The sequence below is a fragment of the Anarrhichthys ocellatus genome, unplaced genomic scaffold (assembly GCF_004355925.1).
Source record: "Anarrhichthys ocellatus isolate YVR2014 unplaced genomic scaffold, GSC_Weel_1.0 scaffold50, whole genome shotgun sequence".
In the NCBI taxonomy this organism is placed as follows: Eukaryota; Metazoa; Chordata; class Actinopteri; order Perciformes; family Anarhichadidae; genus Anarrhichthys; species Anarrhichthys ocellatus.
This window is the reverse complement of record NW_022280080.1, coordinates 2,721,833-2,740,972: the sequence shown is the minus strand read 5'-3', so window position 1 is coordinate 2,740,972 and position 19,140 is coordinate 2,721,833. Positions and strand designations below refer to the sequence as shown.

The 19,140-nt window shown below is 40.6% G+C and overlaps 1 protein-coding gene across 2 annotated transcripts in view; it reads left to right on the top strand.

Annotated features, from left to right (window-relative positions):
- The first annotated feature begins 502 nt into the window (after nucleotides 1-502).
- LOC116395821 (inactive dipeptidyl peptidase 10-like) overlaps nucleotides 503-19,140 on the top strand; it is a 134,179-nt gene continuing 115,541 nt past the window's right edge. For both annotated transcript variants that reach the window (XM_031869969.1, XM_031869968.1), the window contains exon 1: nucleotides 503-747. In XM_031869969.1, coding sequence (XP_031725829.1) covers nucleotides 691-747 — 57 coding nt within the window. In that variant the 5' untranslated portion in view covers nucleotides 503-690. The remainder of the gene's footprint in view (nucleotides 748-19,140) is intronic.

Genomic DNA, 19,140 nt, shown 5'->3' with positions numbered 1-19,140 from the left:
ATACATATATATATATATATATATATGTATATATATATACCTTACCTTGCTTTGCCACAGTAAAATGCTTTCTGTATAATAAAATCACATAATATAGCACATCCCTCACTATTTGCAATCACGGAAAAATAACTTCATTGAGATAGAAACAAATGGAAACTAGAGCGATGTTAATATTAACAGTGTAAGAAATGTAGCTCTGTAAACATGCAGCGAGCTGTTGTCATCAGTTGTATCATGTTATGCAACCCGGTCTACTGGGAATAATAGCTTTTACTTCAGTAGGGAAAAAAAAGCTTAATTCCTGTGCCAGCAACTGTCCCCACGAGTCTAGTGATGATTCTAGGATTGGGGGGGGGGGGGTGGATTGTAAACCTTTACAGTTTTATTTTCATTGCCGCATTGTTCACAGCCTGTAATGCTGTCTCTTAGAGAGGTCTAACTTGGCTGGAGCGTTACTGTCAGATGAATGAACCGCCAGCTCGCGCTCACAGCTGGCGCAGCACCAGTCTTTACGCGAGCGGCATCATTGGTTGAGAACGCGTGCGTGTCACCGAGAAGACGGACGAACCAGTAAACAGCTTATAACGAACACCAGTATTCCTGCCGGTTTGGGTCCCTGTGATCGCTTTCGGCAGCAGCTTTTTTTCCCCCCTTTCTCCCGACCGGAGCTGTCCGCGGTGCTGAAACATGAACCAAAGCGCGGGAGCAGCGCAGCACACCCGGCGGTTCTCAAGTGAAGAAAAGGTAAGAAGAGTGGTGCTTTTGTCGCGGAATGTCAACCCTGCATGCATCATCACGTAACCCGTCGGCTGGATTGTGTCTCATGCAACTGAGTGGAGCTGTTTGCGTGGCCGTGGCTTAACTTCCAGAAAAGTCTCGTCTTGTGTGAGACACAGAACTCTCAGTGGGCATAAAGTTGGCGGCAGCTCGGATAAATTGCGGTGGAAGCAAAACTAAACCACGCGGAGGAAGTTGTGAAATGTCATACGATACTTGCGGACGGAGTGTGAACATTTGATCTGTTGGCGTGTTTCTTTTAGAAGGCACGATGTTGGATTAAAGATTTAACACGCAGGAAGGACAAACGGTGTTCCCGTTGGAGGACTCTCTCTCTCTCTCTCTCTCTCTCTCTCTCTCTCTCTCTCTGGAGCGCATCAAGTAGATGCGCTCCAGCCCTGATTTAAGTGCTTTTGAACACTACCACAGACGAATATGGAAGGGCAAATATCAACATTTAATATACAACAATATCAATATAAAATGTATTTATTTCAGTGAAACGGGTGGAAGTTACTTTGTTGCCTGGCTAAACGTGTGTAAATGTTGAAAATACTTTTAGAGGGTCTAGCAACCAGACTAGAAGTAAAGATGCTCCGGGAAGGTTTTACTTCCCATTACAGCAGGAAACTCAGTTGTTGGATGAGTGAGAAGGACAGCGGGATTTTTTGAACAGGACAGTTTGGCCTGTGGGTGGCTTTACATTGTTCACAAGGTGTGTATAACATGGGATGGTGTTTTATTTATTTATCTAAGGCTACATAGGACTTTGCTCTTACTCATCATGCTCTTTTTCCATTTTCAATGGAAATGAGAATTAATAAAACCTCCATTATAATGGATAATGGAGGTTTTATTAATCATTACAAAACAAAAATATTATTTAAATCATTAAAAAAATGGCAACCGGAAAGGACAAACTTACTTTAACATACAGAAGAATATATCTGGCATTCAGAACTGAATCAAATCCATACCCTCACAAAAACATGCTGTCATAAACATTAATTTTAAAGATTGCAATCATGTAATCCTCAGCAATGTAACTATAATCTGATTACACTTTTTAAAAATGTAATCTGGGTTTATTATAGTAATACATTTTTTGTAATTTAATTACATAATCCTGATTACATAAAATCAGTTACTACCCAACATACATAGAAAAATAAATAAAGTGGGTGATAATGATTAAAAATGACTATTAAACGGTGCAGACACCTTTCTGTATCAATATATATCATATGTGGTTACTATGTAACGTAATAGAAGGAACAAATAAACAGAAACGAGCATTAGTGCAAGACAAGTGTATTTATGTGACACCTTTCAACAACAAAGCAACTCAAAGCTCTTTACATAAGGCATAACAAAAGCTATAAAAGAAGATATCAAATAAACCCAAGGCAATAGACAGGACAAAATGGAGACAAAAAGAATGATAGAAAATACAAGGAAAATTAGCTCAAATGGAACAAACCAGAATAAACAAAAGAATGAAAAATCACAGTGCAGCTGTAGATATGACAGAAGACTCTCAAATGTGATTTAACATAAAGCAGTGGCAAACATAAAGCTTGATTTGAAAGGAACTGAAGGGTGGATACTGACCATTCACAGCTTTGTAATCCAACAGTAGCATCTTAACCCAACTGATGTTTTACTTTCCTGAACTACGAGCACTAAGAATACATGGTAGCATGAATAGGAAAATAAAACTATATGATCTGTGTTAAAGTCCCAGTGAAACGGAGGTCAGCGTGTCTTTAGCTTCTGTACTGTGACGTATTTCACAGTGAAGTGGAATAAAGAAGCGATGTACGGTTACAGGAGGGATTTAAATCAAATCTTTTGCTTTTGGACCACTAAAAAGTGGGCAGGCTTACAGTTTAGCACGATACAGATCTACAAAGGACTGTTGACGCAACACAAACACCTCCATCCCCTGTTTTTGGATCAGGAGGAGGACGAGCCTACAACTTTCCCGAACTTTGCTTGTTCTACCCGTGCTGCAGTAACACAGAGGCGGTTGAAGATCTGCAAAGTTTCCCGTAAATTAATTAAACCACACAGCCTACCAAATGTTGTTGCTCACTGAAATCCAAACAGGCATCTTTTCCCGTCTTTCTCCATATTGATCTTTTATCTTCTACAATCCACAAACAGTGAAGTGCGTTGTGGCTGGCTCAAAGTCTCAACACCATGTCAGCATGTTGCATAACCTTCAAGTCAAAGTACAGCTGAGGCTTCTTGGAGTTTGGTGAGCCATATGATGCTGAACAAGAGGTGAAGTAGGCGTGTTTGTGGCAGTAGATGGCAAGTCAGTGGATCAATGTCATCAGTCCCCTCTATATGTTCTACATATAATGGTAATAAGTCTAGGACTGAGAAGTCACTGGAGGTGTTGGATTGACAGACTAATGGACCAATGGACTGACATTGCTATTTCTAAAGACACGCTAATAGTGTGAAATGATAGGTTCTCTCTGAGGAACATAATTAATTTCAATCATCTTGGCTATATGCTAGACTCCATGCGTGTGTCATTCCATCCAGCATTGTGTATCCATTAAAACCAGCTGCAGAAAATGGAAAATGAGGAGAACTATGACATTGCCCCCGTGGGCTTTGAGAGAGAAATAAATGTGCATGCTTTGCTCGGGGCTACCCAGTTGTTCATTGTCATGCCTCCTCCAGTTAATCCATTAAACTGAGATTGTGAGTGGCACAATTTTTCTTTTTAGACAGAACGGTTTTTCTAACGACACATTCTGAACAATCTGAATGCTACAAACACAGTTTATGAGTTTCTTACTTCCTCACTGCCATCTGTCTGAAGCACTCATTTTGTCTCAGGATTACCCTGCAAGATTGAAGGAACCATGACAAAGGCAGAGGGGTCCAGATCCACTCCTTTCATTCTTACCTTTCAAATTTGTAATGCATCCAATGTCCATAGGCCTTTGCAATTGTTTTAGAAAAAAGTAGAATAATCTTATTTGCTGGAGAGTTTTTTTTCCCCTCCAGTGCTTTTAAAAAGTAACAAAGATCAATGAGAAATCAATACAATTATTTGCTGGTATTGGAATCTTTAAAAATACAGTTTGGCATATTTCATGCCATTATTGAAAATAAGGTGTTAGAGACCGTACAGGAAAGGAGGAGAAAGTGAGAGAACACAGAGTTGAGTGGAACACAGATCCCCAACCTGAGTCACACTAACGATGTTTTGGTGACCCTTTATTTCACAATTGCTATCGTTTCAAGATTAACTTCTTTAAAAGAACTGATATGATATACTGCTGTACATAAATATATATAGATATATATTAGGGGTGTAACGGTTCACAAAATTCAATACGATACAGTGGTGCAACGGATTAGCACTAATATATATACATATACAGTATATATACATACATATATACATATATATACATATATACATATATATATATATATATGTATATATAGCTCTGCACTGTCCAGGTTAGACAGTGAAGGAGTGTCCACTCTAAAACACTTAATAACCCTTTTACACTTAGCCACTTCAGGTGTCTTAGGACGATGGTATTGCTATCACATACCAAAAAAAAACCAAAAGCATTCAAGAAATCACTTCCCGATGGTGGTTACATGCAACATCTTAACACCTCCCAACTGTAACTATATCTGTGAGTGTCTGTGAGAGAAGCCTCTACAGGGCATGTTCCTGTGCATCCGTATCCAAAGCAGTGCAGTACGGCTTGCATGGACTGTTTTGGCCAGTTAAGAGGAACCCACCAAAACCCAGACCGGTTCTACCCAAACCTAGAATCCCTAAAGTTAGCAACTTTAGGAGTAGCAGGTTGACAAACCTTGGTACTGGGCTGTGCCTGTGCTTACGGTGGGATAACAGCAGACAAACAGGTGCTCTAAGCATCTCAATGTAGGTGTTTGTTCAGAGATAGCGTGCCAAAACTAACCTGACCCGCCAGATGCTTTGTTACATAGACACAGAAAGTGTCAGTGGAAACTCTTTGGTGAAGGGCAGGCAATTACAAAAAAATACTTGGCAGGTGGTTGGATGAAACAACTGTGAGTAAAATTCCTGCCAAAGCCAGTCGGGAGAAGAGCGAAAACATTTTTGGATCAAGAAAAGCCTTCAGTGCCGTACTTTGCTCTTCTTTCAATGAACAAATACTCCCTAGTTCTGACGGAACTGATGCTGTTGCAGCATCTACACCTAAGGCACACCCGTCTCTGCCAGTAGCTCCTTAAAGGACGTCGACCGGTCCGTATGTTGTCTTGCCTGAGAGAAATGCATTACTTAAAGCCTGACAAGATGGATTCATGCGATGTGTGATCCCGTGATCTTGTAACATTGCGAGACTCACAGCTGCTATGCAAGGTAATGCCATAACATGCACATGGCACTCACTTTCTCCGGCGTGGGACAGATGAACGTATCCCGGACTTCAAAGAACATCTCATGTTTTGCTGTGCAAATGGAACATCAGGAAGGACAAAGCGCACAGGGAGGGACAGCTCATTGTGTAATTTAAGGGAAATTCACTTGGCACATAAGGGCTCACCAGAGAGAGACCCGGGCACCAGAGGGAGCTCACACTGCGGGACAGATGGGAGAACAGTCGGGCCTCTTGTCGCCTAACTCCCTGCAGAGTCTTTTAAGGCGAATGTGACTAAACAAGAACCAAAAGCAACATACGGAAAGAAATCTGTGACACCGTTCCAAGTTCTCCAGAGGGCGCTCAGACACTCAATCGAGTGTGAAAACTCTTGCAGCTTTATTAATGTTGCTTTAACAGCAAGCAAAACCCACAGATGCATCTAACAAGCATTAATCAAGCAAGAGATCATTCTTGAAGGTATTCTGGAAAATGTAAGACATCGCTAAACACATGACAGTCTTGTTAAATAGCTCCTGGAACATGTTGAGCATCAGTTACTTTATGGCTGTAGAAATAAAACCGAAGCGAACTGGGAACTTTCTGTCTTTTTGCATATAAATGACAAGAGAGCAAGACTGTTTGAAACCGAAGTGCTATCCACTGGATACGGTGGAGGTGGTGGGAGACAGGATGATGGCTGAGCTGTCCCTGATGGACAACACCTCTCACCCCATGCAGGACGCCCTGGCAGCTCTGTGCAGCTCCTTCAGCCGCCGGCTGATTCACCCCCGGTGTGTGAAGGAGAGGTATCGCAGGTCCTTCCTTCCTGCCGCCGTCAGGCCGCACAACCAGCTGTGCTCCCAGTAGATCACACAACACAACACAACACTACAAATATGTGCAGTGTGGTGGAAATTTATCATATGGTTCTTTTAGTTATAACTTGTATCGCTTAAACCTGCATATATCACCCTAACCCTCTTCCCACGAAAAGGCTGGGAAGCTGGCCTTGATGGGTGCAGCGGCCAACAACATCTGCGAGGGGGAGGGTGAAGGGAGAGGAGACGAGATAACGCGCATATATACTCTGTTTTGTTTTTTCATTATTGTTAGACCTCCGAACCATTCGTGGGGAAAGAGCTCTATCCATTCAGCTGAATTATGATTGAAGTGTCTGTTCATTAAATATGTTTTTAATACTTTAAGAAGTTCCATCGTGATTATTTCTCACAGAGAGGTTAAAAAGATTTTTTTCCACCACATGCAGTACAAATACACTGTGCAGCACAACAACTATTCTGTCTGTATATATGATATTTTATTTATTGATGATTTTTTACTTCTTTACTTATTTAATATTCTTTACTATTATTACGTATTTACTTATTTATAATACTTGTTGTGATCTTGTTTGTACTATCCACTATCCTGCTGTAATCCTGTAAATTTCCCCACTGCGTGACTAATAAAGGATTATCTTATTTTATCTTATCGTGCACATTTAGAGACACCGAAGGTCTATCATTTTGCTCGTGCTTTATAGTTTTTGACGATTGGCTGTGCTTCTTCATTTTAAATATATCTATGGTTCTAGACAGATGCCAGAAAGTCCACAATGGAGTTTAATTGCCATTGTAAGACTACTGCTTACTGTCACAGCTCTGTCACTTCTGTCTAGCTTTTTCCACCTTTCACTCACCTAATCAGTTCATTCAGTGCACCTGCCAGTCAGTCACACTCACCTAATCAGCTCATCACTCTCACCTGCTCACTCTGCCTCTTCACTATTTAAACCCCTGCCTCACACACACTCACTGCCAGATCGTTCTCCGCATTCACCCTAAACTTTCCCGCATTCACCCATGGACTGATTCCCTGTTACCGACCCTGCCTGTCCCGGACTACCTCACCTTGCCTCTGCCCTGGTAACTTACTCAGCCTTTCTGTCCTTGACCACGAGAAACCTATCGCTGATTCTTCTGGAGAATCTTCTGCCTGTCATGTGTTGAAAATAAAGAACTTAAATCATACCAGTCCCGGTGTTGTCGTACTGCTCCTGGGTCCTAACTACACCCGTTACACTTACAGACAGCAGGACGAATCCAGCTGTTAGCTTTCTTTCATGATGTTTGCTGTCCTCCACATGATGAAGTAATGAGTAAAATCCTTGAAATTGGTTCAACTCTGACTTAACCCCTGCCAGCTGTACCATTGGTTTGTTGCATATAAGCTTCTTAGATTCCATGGAGCCATTGTAATTGGACAACAACCAACAAAGACAGGATATGAGTGCAGTTCTTGTCATCAGATGAATCTGAACAGTGACTTTACATCATTTTTTATCCTTTGCCATTACCAGAGAAACAGAGGAGTACTTATAAAAATAGCTTTTCATGTTTCTACTCTGACGTTCATGGAGCGCTTTTGAAAGAAGCGCCAAAGCAAATTATATCAGCGTTCGTTATAATATTGCTCGGGTCTTTTGGTGTCGGTGCCCGATGAATGAGTGTGAAACAGCTGGAGAGCCAATCCGGTCTAAAAGGAGATGATTGTCATTGCAGTTTCCCAGCAGCTGCACCTGCTTGGCTCTGAGGCGGATGGAGTGCATATAGCAGACAGTTGAAAGGCAGACATGCAATTCTGATTGATTGCATCATTGCCAAGAGTGCAGGTGTGGAGTGTTCACCTCATTGCATGTTAATTACATGTTGTCCACAGGATTTAAATGCATACTGTTGGCTTGACTGTGGTATGTTTTGATGATTACATGTTTTAGCAGAGCTGTGTAATGGGACCAAATGAGTTTATAAGTACCAAAGTTATGGTTCTTAGAATTACAAGCCTGTTTATGTGGTCCCAAAATGACTATATATGTACATACTGTACATGTTGCCTGCCATGAACAGCGTTAAAATGGGGTTAAAAACATCAATCTGGCTCTTAGCCTACAATTGTTTGGTCAATTGGAGGCAGTGGAAACCAGCTGTAGGCACAGTATTGACATATCACCATTTAAGGTGATACGGTAACGTTGTTAGCAACAGTTGTCTGTTTACAAATCCAGCAGTTAAAGCTAGGACTGGTAATCATCTTCATGAATGTATTTTTTATCAGCAGGTGGCAACCTTGCAAAAATAAGTCCTATTGTATGGAAGTCTATGAGAAAATGACTCTACTTCTCTCTTGATTTATTACCTCAGTAAACATTGTAAACATGAGTTTATGGTCTTAATCTCTCGTTTCAAGTCTTCTTCAATATAGCATGATGTTCATTTAGTAAATGATGGTCCATTTAGAGTCAAATAGACCATAAAGCAGGGTATGCTTTAGGGCGGACTTACTATGACTGACAGGTCGCTGACGCTACCAGAGCCATATACAGCGTCTCTATGTCACTCCACATTCCAAATATGATAACTACTGTTCATTGTTTGCAAAAAAACAACAACATAGGGACGGTTGTAATCCAAGATGGTGAATTGCCGAACACAAGGCCTCAAAATGGTCGTCGTCTACAAAACAATGGGTGACGTCACGATGACTATGTCCACTTCTTATATACGGAATATGGTTGAAAGATGAAATTCTCCAGTCACCAGTATTCCACAAGCTGATAGATTGATAGTTGTGAGTTCTAACGATATCCATGTTTGTTGTTTATGTTCATAATGATAATTTTGGGGGAGTGGCTTTGGAGGGAGGTCTGACAGGACGGGCTGTGAGTGTTGCTGACTTGCCGTCTTTCTTGCTAGATTAATTGACTTTTAGTAGCTATAGTGCTGCTAGCTAATTTCTTTGGAAAAGAGTTGGCAGCTCTGGGGTGGATTTTAACCATAGATCGATTTTTTGTACTTTTCAATCAAGGTCTTGTTTGTCCATTGTTAGTTTCTCCAGATGACCAACCCTAGCTTTAAGGAGCCTGATGAAATACCCTGAGGGAAATATCTTCTTTGAATGAAATTGCTGCTCCAACGATAAACTTTGGAATTTGGTAAAAAAAAAAAAAAAGAAAAGTAAAAGCCACAAGTCCTTGCTTCATAAAATCTCCATTATGATTAAACCATCATGTTTTGACCGCATTCTAAGCGGCTTTCCAAGAAAGGACATCAACGGATCAGTGAAAGCTGAGTTATTTGCCTCCACTGTGCTGATCCATCCCAATATCTCTTCCTAGCTTGGCACCATATTTCCTGACCGAACAATTCTGTTTTACAGAATGTTATGTCTAAGTTAGCTACTACACAGAGCACTTCAGACAGAAGCGGTACATTACTGTTAGGTTTTCCCAAAAACCAGATCATAACTAATTCAAGACTTCCAGATTCACACAGACCACCTTCCTGTGCTACCGTCTTTAACACAAAGATCTCTACCGGTCTCTGCTATCTCTACTATCAGTGTAGATGTGTTCAGATCTACTCAGCTCCTACAGTGCTGCAACACATAACTGAGTGCAACACATAATCTGGTTGTCGTAAAGTCTGTTGGATCCTTTTGCTTTCTCAAAATTCTTTGCTTTTTTTTCTCAAATGTGATTGAATTAAATAAAGAAAAGCTTAAAGCTGCCAATCCCCCATATCCATCAGTACTTTCTGCTCTTTTAAAGCAGTCAGTGAGGCGTGCAAACATAATTGAGCACTTTGCAGTTGCCCCCTCTGGAAATCCTGTTAGCCAAACTCAGCAATCATGCAAGCATTCAACAAAGGACAGCACCTCTTCCTGTCAATCACAGGGTGTGCTTCTCTTCATGCTACGCAGACGCAGTTTAGGAAGAGTCTCTGATGAATGGTGATGGAGATTATGTTGAAACGGAGGGGGAACTCTGGGGGACAAGAGTAGGTGAAAATGTGAAGAAACTAATGTTCATAAATAGCAATTAGACATGAATTAGCTGTAAAGAGTACATTCAATTGGTGCATATAGGCAAATATTCAGAGCGTTTACTTTTGAAAAGTATTACTAAACAGAGCAGAAGGAAAGTCGTGTCAAACCGACCAACGGCAGATTATTTTTCCCACATAGACAGGCTCTCTGTAACTTCTTACTTTACAAACAGAGATCAAGACTCACCCTGTGTTTCTTTGTATCCATATGTCTGGCTTTAACGCGGCATATCCACTGACATGGGACATCTTGACATCTTCACTGACCTTTGTCCCCCAGGCCTTCTGCAGGTGTGTGATGGTGTTAATATGTGGTGAACCCACACTGACGTGGAACATTTTCATGTCAATCGGGATTGCTGGCAGGCCCTGACATACAGTACATGAATCACAGGAAAGAAAGCAGGGATGCAATGAGCCTTCTGGTCTTGGGATATTGAATTGAAATTGAATTGTTCAACCTCTCACATCTGTCTATGGCAGCTTGGAATATATGGTTTCAATTATAATTCCAGGTTTCCTTTCAGCAGCAAAAAAAAAACCAGTTGTGTGATATGGAGAGCAAATGCACCTCAAATGTAGTTTATCCATATTGAGGCGACATTGATATAACATACAATACCATTTCATGACTTTAAAAATAATGCTCAATTACTCGGTCACATGGGGCTTGTTCGGGTAACAGCATTACTGCCAAGCATAGGAACTGACAACACATCCTCACACAGCCTCATCACACTGATGCTTGGTCAGTGGCCCTAAGCTTCAAACTATGATGCTCTTGTTCCCCCTCTAGTGTCAGTTTTGGACGTGTCGGAGATGGTGTGTCAGTTTTCACTGGTTCAGGCTGGGCTCATCCAGCATTCGTAGCAATACCTACAAAACAATAATGAACTGTAATTCGTAGATATATGCCACAAAATCATTTTATACGTTATCCACGTAATCACCCCCATGTTAAACGAGAGGTCAACGTTGATTTATTTGTCAAGTAACTTGCGTACTTACGACACTTCCGTAGTTATTTTAACGACAATCTTTTCCTAAACCTAACCAAGTCATTTTTTTACCCAAACATGCAAGTTGTTTCCTGTGAAGACGGAGGTTTATTTTTGAATACTGTATGTATGTAGCAAGCGGAAATGGACACGTGTTGCTGGCTTTTGTTGGAAAATGCACGAGAAAGGAGAAGTAACTTTTTGTTCGATATAATAGAAACCGTTGTATGAGGGTACGTCGACTGGATACATGCATAGTGTCTTTTAGGCGATAACTTGACTGACTAACAAATGGCTGTCCTTTCGAGTGACTAACGACACATGTGACTAGTGAATGAAAAAGGAGTCACAAGACTAGCGACTGACGTGACAAAGTGTCAACTTTACTTTTTGTCAGCAGAAGAAGTTCAAGTTCAAACCTTTCGTTTACCTGTGACCATCTCAACAAATGACCGAGCAGGCTTGCCATAAACCCCCACGTTTTGGTTCAGCTCCTGCAATTGGGTCAGTTTATGTTCTTACTGCGATCGAACCACACCGGGGTTCTCTTGGAGACTCGCTCTGGTGAGGACCTAAAACAACCGGTCTGAAACTGCCTGCAAGAGGTAGTCTCGAACTGGTTGTTTTGATACACACCAGATTGTACAATTGCTGCGTTCTACATTCCCAAAAAGAAAAAGCACTAGAGTTAGATTTAAAATGACTAAATATTTGGCATGTGAAAGCGCCCTGAAAAGCGTGTTGAGTGGCAAGTTTAGGATAACGTGATTGTCCACAGAACAATACAGAAGGTATTTTGTGTCTGGGAGATTCTGGAGCAACGTAGTCTCCACCACCATTAAAACACCAATCAAGGGAATATCTCTCATCCCTCGAGTACGGTTCAGAATCTATGCCAAAGGAGTGTCATGGTAGCCTCGTTACCACAAAATACACCACACAATTGCCACAAGACCTTTATTGTGTGTCATGTCTCTCTTTACTTATTTATCATTATGTAAATCCAATTTCTTTGGCAATCCTAGACATGAAATAAAAAACTTAAAATGATCTATCCACTGAAAAATTACAGGACAAATGACAGAGGCTTATTTGCTGTTTCAGTTTCCATTTTACCTTATGACCCCCCCCGCCCCAGATCAGAAAGTAGTGTCGTTAGTAAGTTAGAATGTATACCAGCTAGTTCGTAGCTGTATCTAGACACAATCAATTTGTATGTAATCCACGTAATCGTGAGCCAGGATGTATAAAGAGCAGCAAACTCCAACTAGGCAGGAAGTTGGGGTCCCAGTCCCCCAAGAGACCGCTGTTCTTGTCCCGTGTGAAACCAGAAGTGAACTTTGATTTATTTGTCACCTAACCTCCATACTTGGGTAACCCCACTTCCATCATTTATGTTAACCCAAACCATGATCTTTTCCAAAACCTATAAGTACTTTTGTTGTTGGCTAAAGAAGTTGTTTCCTGTGAAGACGGAAGTTTAGAGAACGTAATTCAAAACATAAGCAGCATTAGGGACCACAATACAAGCATGCGTCCTTGCTAATACAGACTCTTACATCTGTCGGAGGGAAAAGGATGAGATCTCTTGAGTCTTTCTTTATGAGCAAGTAATTGACCTTTCTCACTCCCCGTTCAAATTGGTGAAAACTGATGCACTCTGTGAAGCACAGGCATTAATTGAAAGCCCCTTGGAATGAAGTTTTCAGAAGTGGCGCATTGTTCACACAAACAACATCCTTGAGAAACCAGACAACTTTCAAAACTGGGTCACTAACAGTTTCCCCAAAACAAATTAATTATTCTCAGCTGTCATTAAATTTCGTGCTCTGCAGATTCAAAATGCAACTATGATAATGTCAGGTATTTATACAAGTCGTGGGCTCAATACAACAATATATTTGCACTTCTAAAGAAATGCTGTATAATTCCTGATTGAGTTTATGTGAGTGAGACGAATCCTGAATATCATACTTGCAGCTCTGATGTTTACGGCAATGCTTAGTACTGTAGTCATACCTTCTGTGTACTGGATAACAGTGTATCGATGGCATTTAATACACTATAGAAAACAAAGTTGAAAGTATTTGTGAAGTGTGAGGAATAACGGGAGTAAATTTATTGTTTTTTTACTTGTCTTCTACCATTCCATAAATAGTTGCTACTAACGAGCTAATAAAGCAGGAGGATAAAGTTCATATTTAAAAGGTGACAAAAAAAGTACTGAGCTTTTCGAGGGTGGTGAGAAAGAGAAAAACAACAACACTAGAGACACATTAAGGGAACTCTTCAAATGTAGAAATGGAGAGCATCAAAATAGAACAAAGCTGTGACTGCAAGCACTCAATTTCATCCGTATTTAAGCGTTAGCTTATGTGGGGAGGGAACGGAGCTCCAGAGGCTCTCGGAGGCAGAGAGTGGGCCGAATCCAGTTTTCACCCGGGGGATGGGATCAGAATCGGGGGAGCTGAGCTCCAGAGCTCCAGAGCCATATATCCAAATCCTTATGTAGAGGCACTTCCCTCGCTCTGAAAGGAAAAACTGCATTATTAGTTTTTAACAGTTCTTAGCTGCCAGAAATATCACCTATTAATTGGTGTGAATCTGGGTCAGGAAGAGTGGTGGCAGCAGCAGAATGAGTTGTTATGGAAGGAGTGCGGACTGTGTAATGAGCTGACAAACCCGCCTCGAACCTCCATTGAATCTTGATCAAGGAATCATATTCAGGTTAGGAAATACCAACATGATCTCATTCCAACTTATTGACGCTTTGTCAGATTCCTTGGCGTCACTTCCTAGCACACTGGAAAAACACGTGGTTAACATTGTGAATTCCAATAAAACCACTTAGTTAGGTTTAGGAAAAACATCATGGTTGGGCTTAATGTAAGAATTTAAACTAAGTAAAACGTAACATAAGTACTGAAAATATGTCACAAAAATTGATTAAGTTTGACCCCTCCTCCAATAAACTGGAGCCTCTAACCAAGACCCTTTAGATTCCCAGTTGTAGCTGTAAGTTGAAATATAGCTAAGACAGTCCCCCATTCAAATAAACTCCCTATCCTAATTCAAATAAATCCAAAACAAGTGCCAATCCAGTATTTATACAACTTAGATGTTGTTGCAGAAAGTGTTGGGCAGCATTTAGATGAGGTGCAGCTTATTTTGTGTTGCGTAAAAGTGGGGCTGTGCCACATAAAAGCCATTTTAGTCAATATTCCAAATTCATTCACTGCAAACAGCAAGCGAGGCATCAAAAGCACACAAATGAAGTTCAAATAACTTTTTACAATCTTTTATTTTGAAAGGATCCATTCTTCCATGGTAGGATAATGCCCTCTGTTGACCAGCTGTTTTAGTTCAGCCAGGCTTCATCCCCAGCATGTACAAAACACATCACGTTCAATCGTAGTTTTTCTACCAGCCTTGAGCATTTTGGAAAATGTCAGTGAAATAGAGACAAGACCAGCTTCTCTGTCAACATTCTGTAATGTATTGTTATATCGCACAATGTCATGTCATGTTATATTGTATCACGTCATGTTAACACACAACGTTACGTTATGTTCAACCCTGTCTCCTAGAAATGATGTGCTATGAATTTGGAACAGTAAATAAACGTTTTGAAATAAACGTGAGTTTGTAGTCTGAAATATTGAGGTCAGAATTTCACACACAAGTTAAAGTTAGACAAAAAGTTAGATAAATGCCTTTGTGTTCACTGTATTCCATTACATAATGTACAAGATGTCTTTGTGTATTTCACAACTTTATATTGTGATGACAGTTACGCAATATAGTCAGTGTTTTGACAGTAGTAATACTTTAATTGTCAAAATCAGTTTTGTAATATCCAGGAGTTGCAGACTTTTTACAAACTGCAAATACTGTTAGAGGAGCCCTGTCTTCTCAAAACCATTAAGAGAATAAATACAGCAGGTAATGAGTCATCATGCACTCATTAGAAGCACCAGATGGTGACTAAATCCCTGGATTGGAAGGCAATGAAAATTACTTTTCAACTGTGTAATTTTAGCTTCAGACCTGAAGAACTGACGCTTTAAGATCCTTATTTGCACCAAATGATTTAACACATTGTTACAAAGCAGGCCAATATGATGTTACCTCAGCCCTCTGTTCCCTCATCCCAATGTTCTTTCGGCCCAATGCTTCCTCTGCCCTATGTTCCCTCGGCCAAATGTTCTTACTGCCCAATGTTCCCTCGGCCCAATGTTCTTTTGGCCCAATGTTCTTTTGGCCCAATGTTCTTTTGGCCCAATGTTCTTACTGCTCAATGTTCTCTCTGCCCTATGTTTCCTCTGCCCTGTTTCCTGGACCCATGTTCCCTCTGCCCTATGTTCTCTTGGCCCTATGTTCCCTCGGCCAAATGTTCTTTTGGCCAAATGTTCTTTTGGCCCAATGTTCTTACTGCTCAATGTTCTCTCTGGCCTATGTTTCCTCTGCCCTGTTTCCTGGACCCATGTTCCCTCTGCACTATGTTCTCTCTGCCCTATGTTTCCTCTGCCCTGTTTCCTGGACCCAGGTTCCCTCACCCGTATTGTCCCTCAGAACTATGTTCCCTCACCCCTATTGTCCCTCAGAACTATGTTCCCTCAGCCCTATATCAGTACCTCTGCCGCCAATGAGGCAATGTTTTCACCTCTCTCTATCTGTTTGTTTGTTCTTTTGTCTGTCGGTCTGTTTTGGGGTATTTTGAGTAAAGTATCTCAAAATATTTTAGACAGATTTTAACAGGGGCCAAGGATGATGTTCAATGTCACATGTCTGCAGGATGTTTGAATCCTGGATGTTGTCTCCAAAAATATGTCCCTGAACTATTTCTTCCTATTTTGAAAAATGGAAATATATGCGCACTAGCTGCTCTGTCATTATATATCTTTAGTTTTTTACATTAAAGTGGAGGATAACTTAAATTTCTGTTGAACTGTAAAAGGTTTTGATTGTAACTTTCTGTTGTGTGTTATGAGAAATGGCATATTTCCTTTCTTTTTTTTTTTTTCTTTCAAATGAATTTGTCTCTTCTGGTTCTCAAATAGTCAGGCACATATGCCTCATACAGCTGCACTGCACCTCTGTCTTCAGATTATATTTACTTACACTTCCTTTCCAGCTGGCTGAGCCCAACAAACCAGAAGAGACACCGATATCTGTGAATGTTGCGCACATAAATCCACGTGCACAAAATCTGATTTTGGATACCTGTCAATTATAATTACACATAATAAGATACGGCTGCTTTGTTATCATTGTAGTTGTTCCAAGAGGGAGTGATTTGAATAAGTCAGCCGCTGGAACGGAGGTGCCTCCTCCCCCCTTGTTAATGGCAATTGTCAACCTATGAAAGATTTTCCAGAATGCGGCTGTTGTGTTCAGCCGACGGGGGAAATGTGTGGATGGCTTCCACTCGGAAATGGGAGGGGCTGTTGGAGCAGATGCATGTGAAGTGTGCTGAACAAACAAACAATGCCTGAAAACATATGAAAAAAGTGGGGGGAGGGGGGGGCATGACTTGAAAAGAAAATGTGAAAAATAAAAATTTGTATTTTTGATGCAGCTCTGGGAGAGAACACGGACAATGCTGTTACAACTGAAGGATTCTTTAACTGAAAAATATATGAGAACTAGAAAAAACAAAACTGAATTATTTTAGTGCAAATTTGGACTCGTAGAATTAAAAACAAACAGCATACATCCTTTTGAGAAGTTGACTGTATATTTTGATGCAAATTGATCAAAAATAAGCTATAAACTATAAATGAAGGTGTGTGCTCTTTCTACATTACTTTTAGAATGCAGCTTGTGCCTTGAAGCCTCTAATCAGAGTGAGATTTCTGAACATATCTGTATCTATGGAGAGGCATGAAAACCCCACATGGATTTAAAACTTACCTTTGCCATGTTCTTCACCTCCAGGTGCACTGCAGATATTCAGTGACCTATGTTGTGCTCATGTTCTGCACACTTTCCTTATCTTCCTTACACACACACACCCTCTCATAAACAATATTGATTACGCTAAGCCTCCGTTTGCGGCTCTACATACCATCCGTGTTCTCCTTTTACTATCTACCATTTTGTCCTTCATTGCACCTACACTTAGACACCCTTAATCCCTGCAGCTTCTCTGTCTCTACATCTGATTACACTGTGGTTTACAGGCTCGCTGTGTCAGAATAAAACCCCGCACCTCTTGCGTGTTATCTTCTGTTGGATGTCCCGCAGAGTGTGATGATGGAGGGCGGTCATCCGGCCTGCAAGTGAAAGACAAGATCTGAGGTGCATGTGAAGAAAGGGCCGGAGAAGCAGTTGTTCAATGTGCTGCAGTGCTGCCTCATTATGCTTATCCTACTAAAGACAGCCTCCATAAGATGCAGATATGCATGAATCTGAATTTGCTTTGAAGAACAGAACATGCTCAAGGAAGGAAACCACAAGGGAAGCTGTGTTTCCCCTTCTGTCTAAATGGGTGTGCATGGAATGAAGTGTACTGTATATGCATGCAGTGTGCCCCTCTTTCACTATCTCTCTCTTTTGAAGTAGAAGAATGCGCAACCCTAGAGCAAAACTAAGGAAACTTGGACATGACAGCACATGCTTTAGAAGCACTGTATGTGGCACATCCTCCATGCTATATGTCACAAGACAAATATGCGTGAGTGTTGTAGATATGAGTATTTTTTGAACATGTTTAATCTCCTATCTTTGCTTCTTGTCCGTCTGGTTTTTGTCCTGTCAATCACTTGTAAAGGCTTCGGATTGCATTTGATTTCTTTGAAAGGTGCGACATGAATAAAACTTGATTGATATTTTCTAGCAGTGTAGCAGTGGTTATTATAGAGATCCATTGTGACTGAAATGAACTGACCATACCTGCTGTTAACATGCAACACACAGCCATGTTAGTAACGTTCTTCAAAGCCGAGCAAACTGCTCTACGGAGAAAAATTAAATAAAAAATGTAATAAAATTAAAAAAAAATTAATTTATCTTTTGGGGGGGAATAAAGTAAAGTGTGAAGTTGTTGTTAGCGAAGTGAATCTGCGAGACAGATGGGTAGTCCGGCACAAATGACTTATGCTCTTCTGGGTCGCAGAGGGCTGGCTACCTCACATTGGGCCAGTCAATTGGAGAGTGAATAATGGATGGAGTAAGATGGACTGTGACAGAGGTAGAGCTGTCATCTTCATCTATATAAATGTTAGTGCTAGTGCGTCTCACTTGTATTGGCTGATTGTAGCCTGATCCCCTTAAGAATGATGTTCCCATACAACAAAACTGCATTGTCAATTACGTTTCCATGGAAAAGCATTTTCTTCCGACGTATCACAAATTCAAAGTCCTGGGAAGTCAGCAGGCGGAGTAGGTCGGGATGGCTAGCTGGGTCAAACAAACACTGGACTGTCACCTGGGAGACAGGAGTTTGTATCTCAGGTGAAACCAAAAGTCAAAATGTATTTAAATTGAAGTTTGTAACTTAAATAGCATAACAAACAAACTTATTTTAAGCCAAACCATGATGTTTTATAAACCTAACCAATTAGTTCTGTTGCCTAAACATGTTTTTATAATTTACAATGTTAACCAAATGTTTAAAACTGAAACCCAAATGTAATTGAGAATGCAGTTTAGTTGTATGAGAAGGCATTTTATCAGGAGACAGGGTTGCTGATTGGCATCAGTTGTATCACTCATGCTTCAAAATCAGTGGCTTACTAGCTGATTGGTTACCAGCTGACTAATAACATCCAATCATCCCTTATAACTTGGCTCATTGCGATGCTCTTTGCTGCAGCATCTCCCCACAACCATCTCGACAACACCATGAACAGTATTCAAAGTATGCATATACAGTTGTGTGAAAAAGTGTTTGCCCCCTTCCTGATTTCTTATTTTTTTGCACGTTTGTCACACTTAAATGTTTCAGATCATCAAACAAATTTAAATATTAGACAAAGATAACACAAGTAAACACAAAATGCAGTTTTTAAATGAAGGTTTTTATTATTAAGGGGGAAACAAAATCCAAACCTACATGGCCCTGTGTGAAAAAGTGATTGCCCCCTA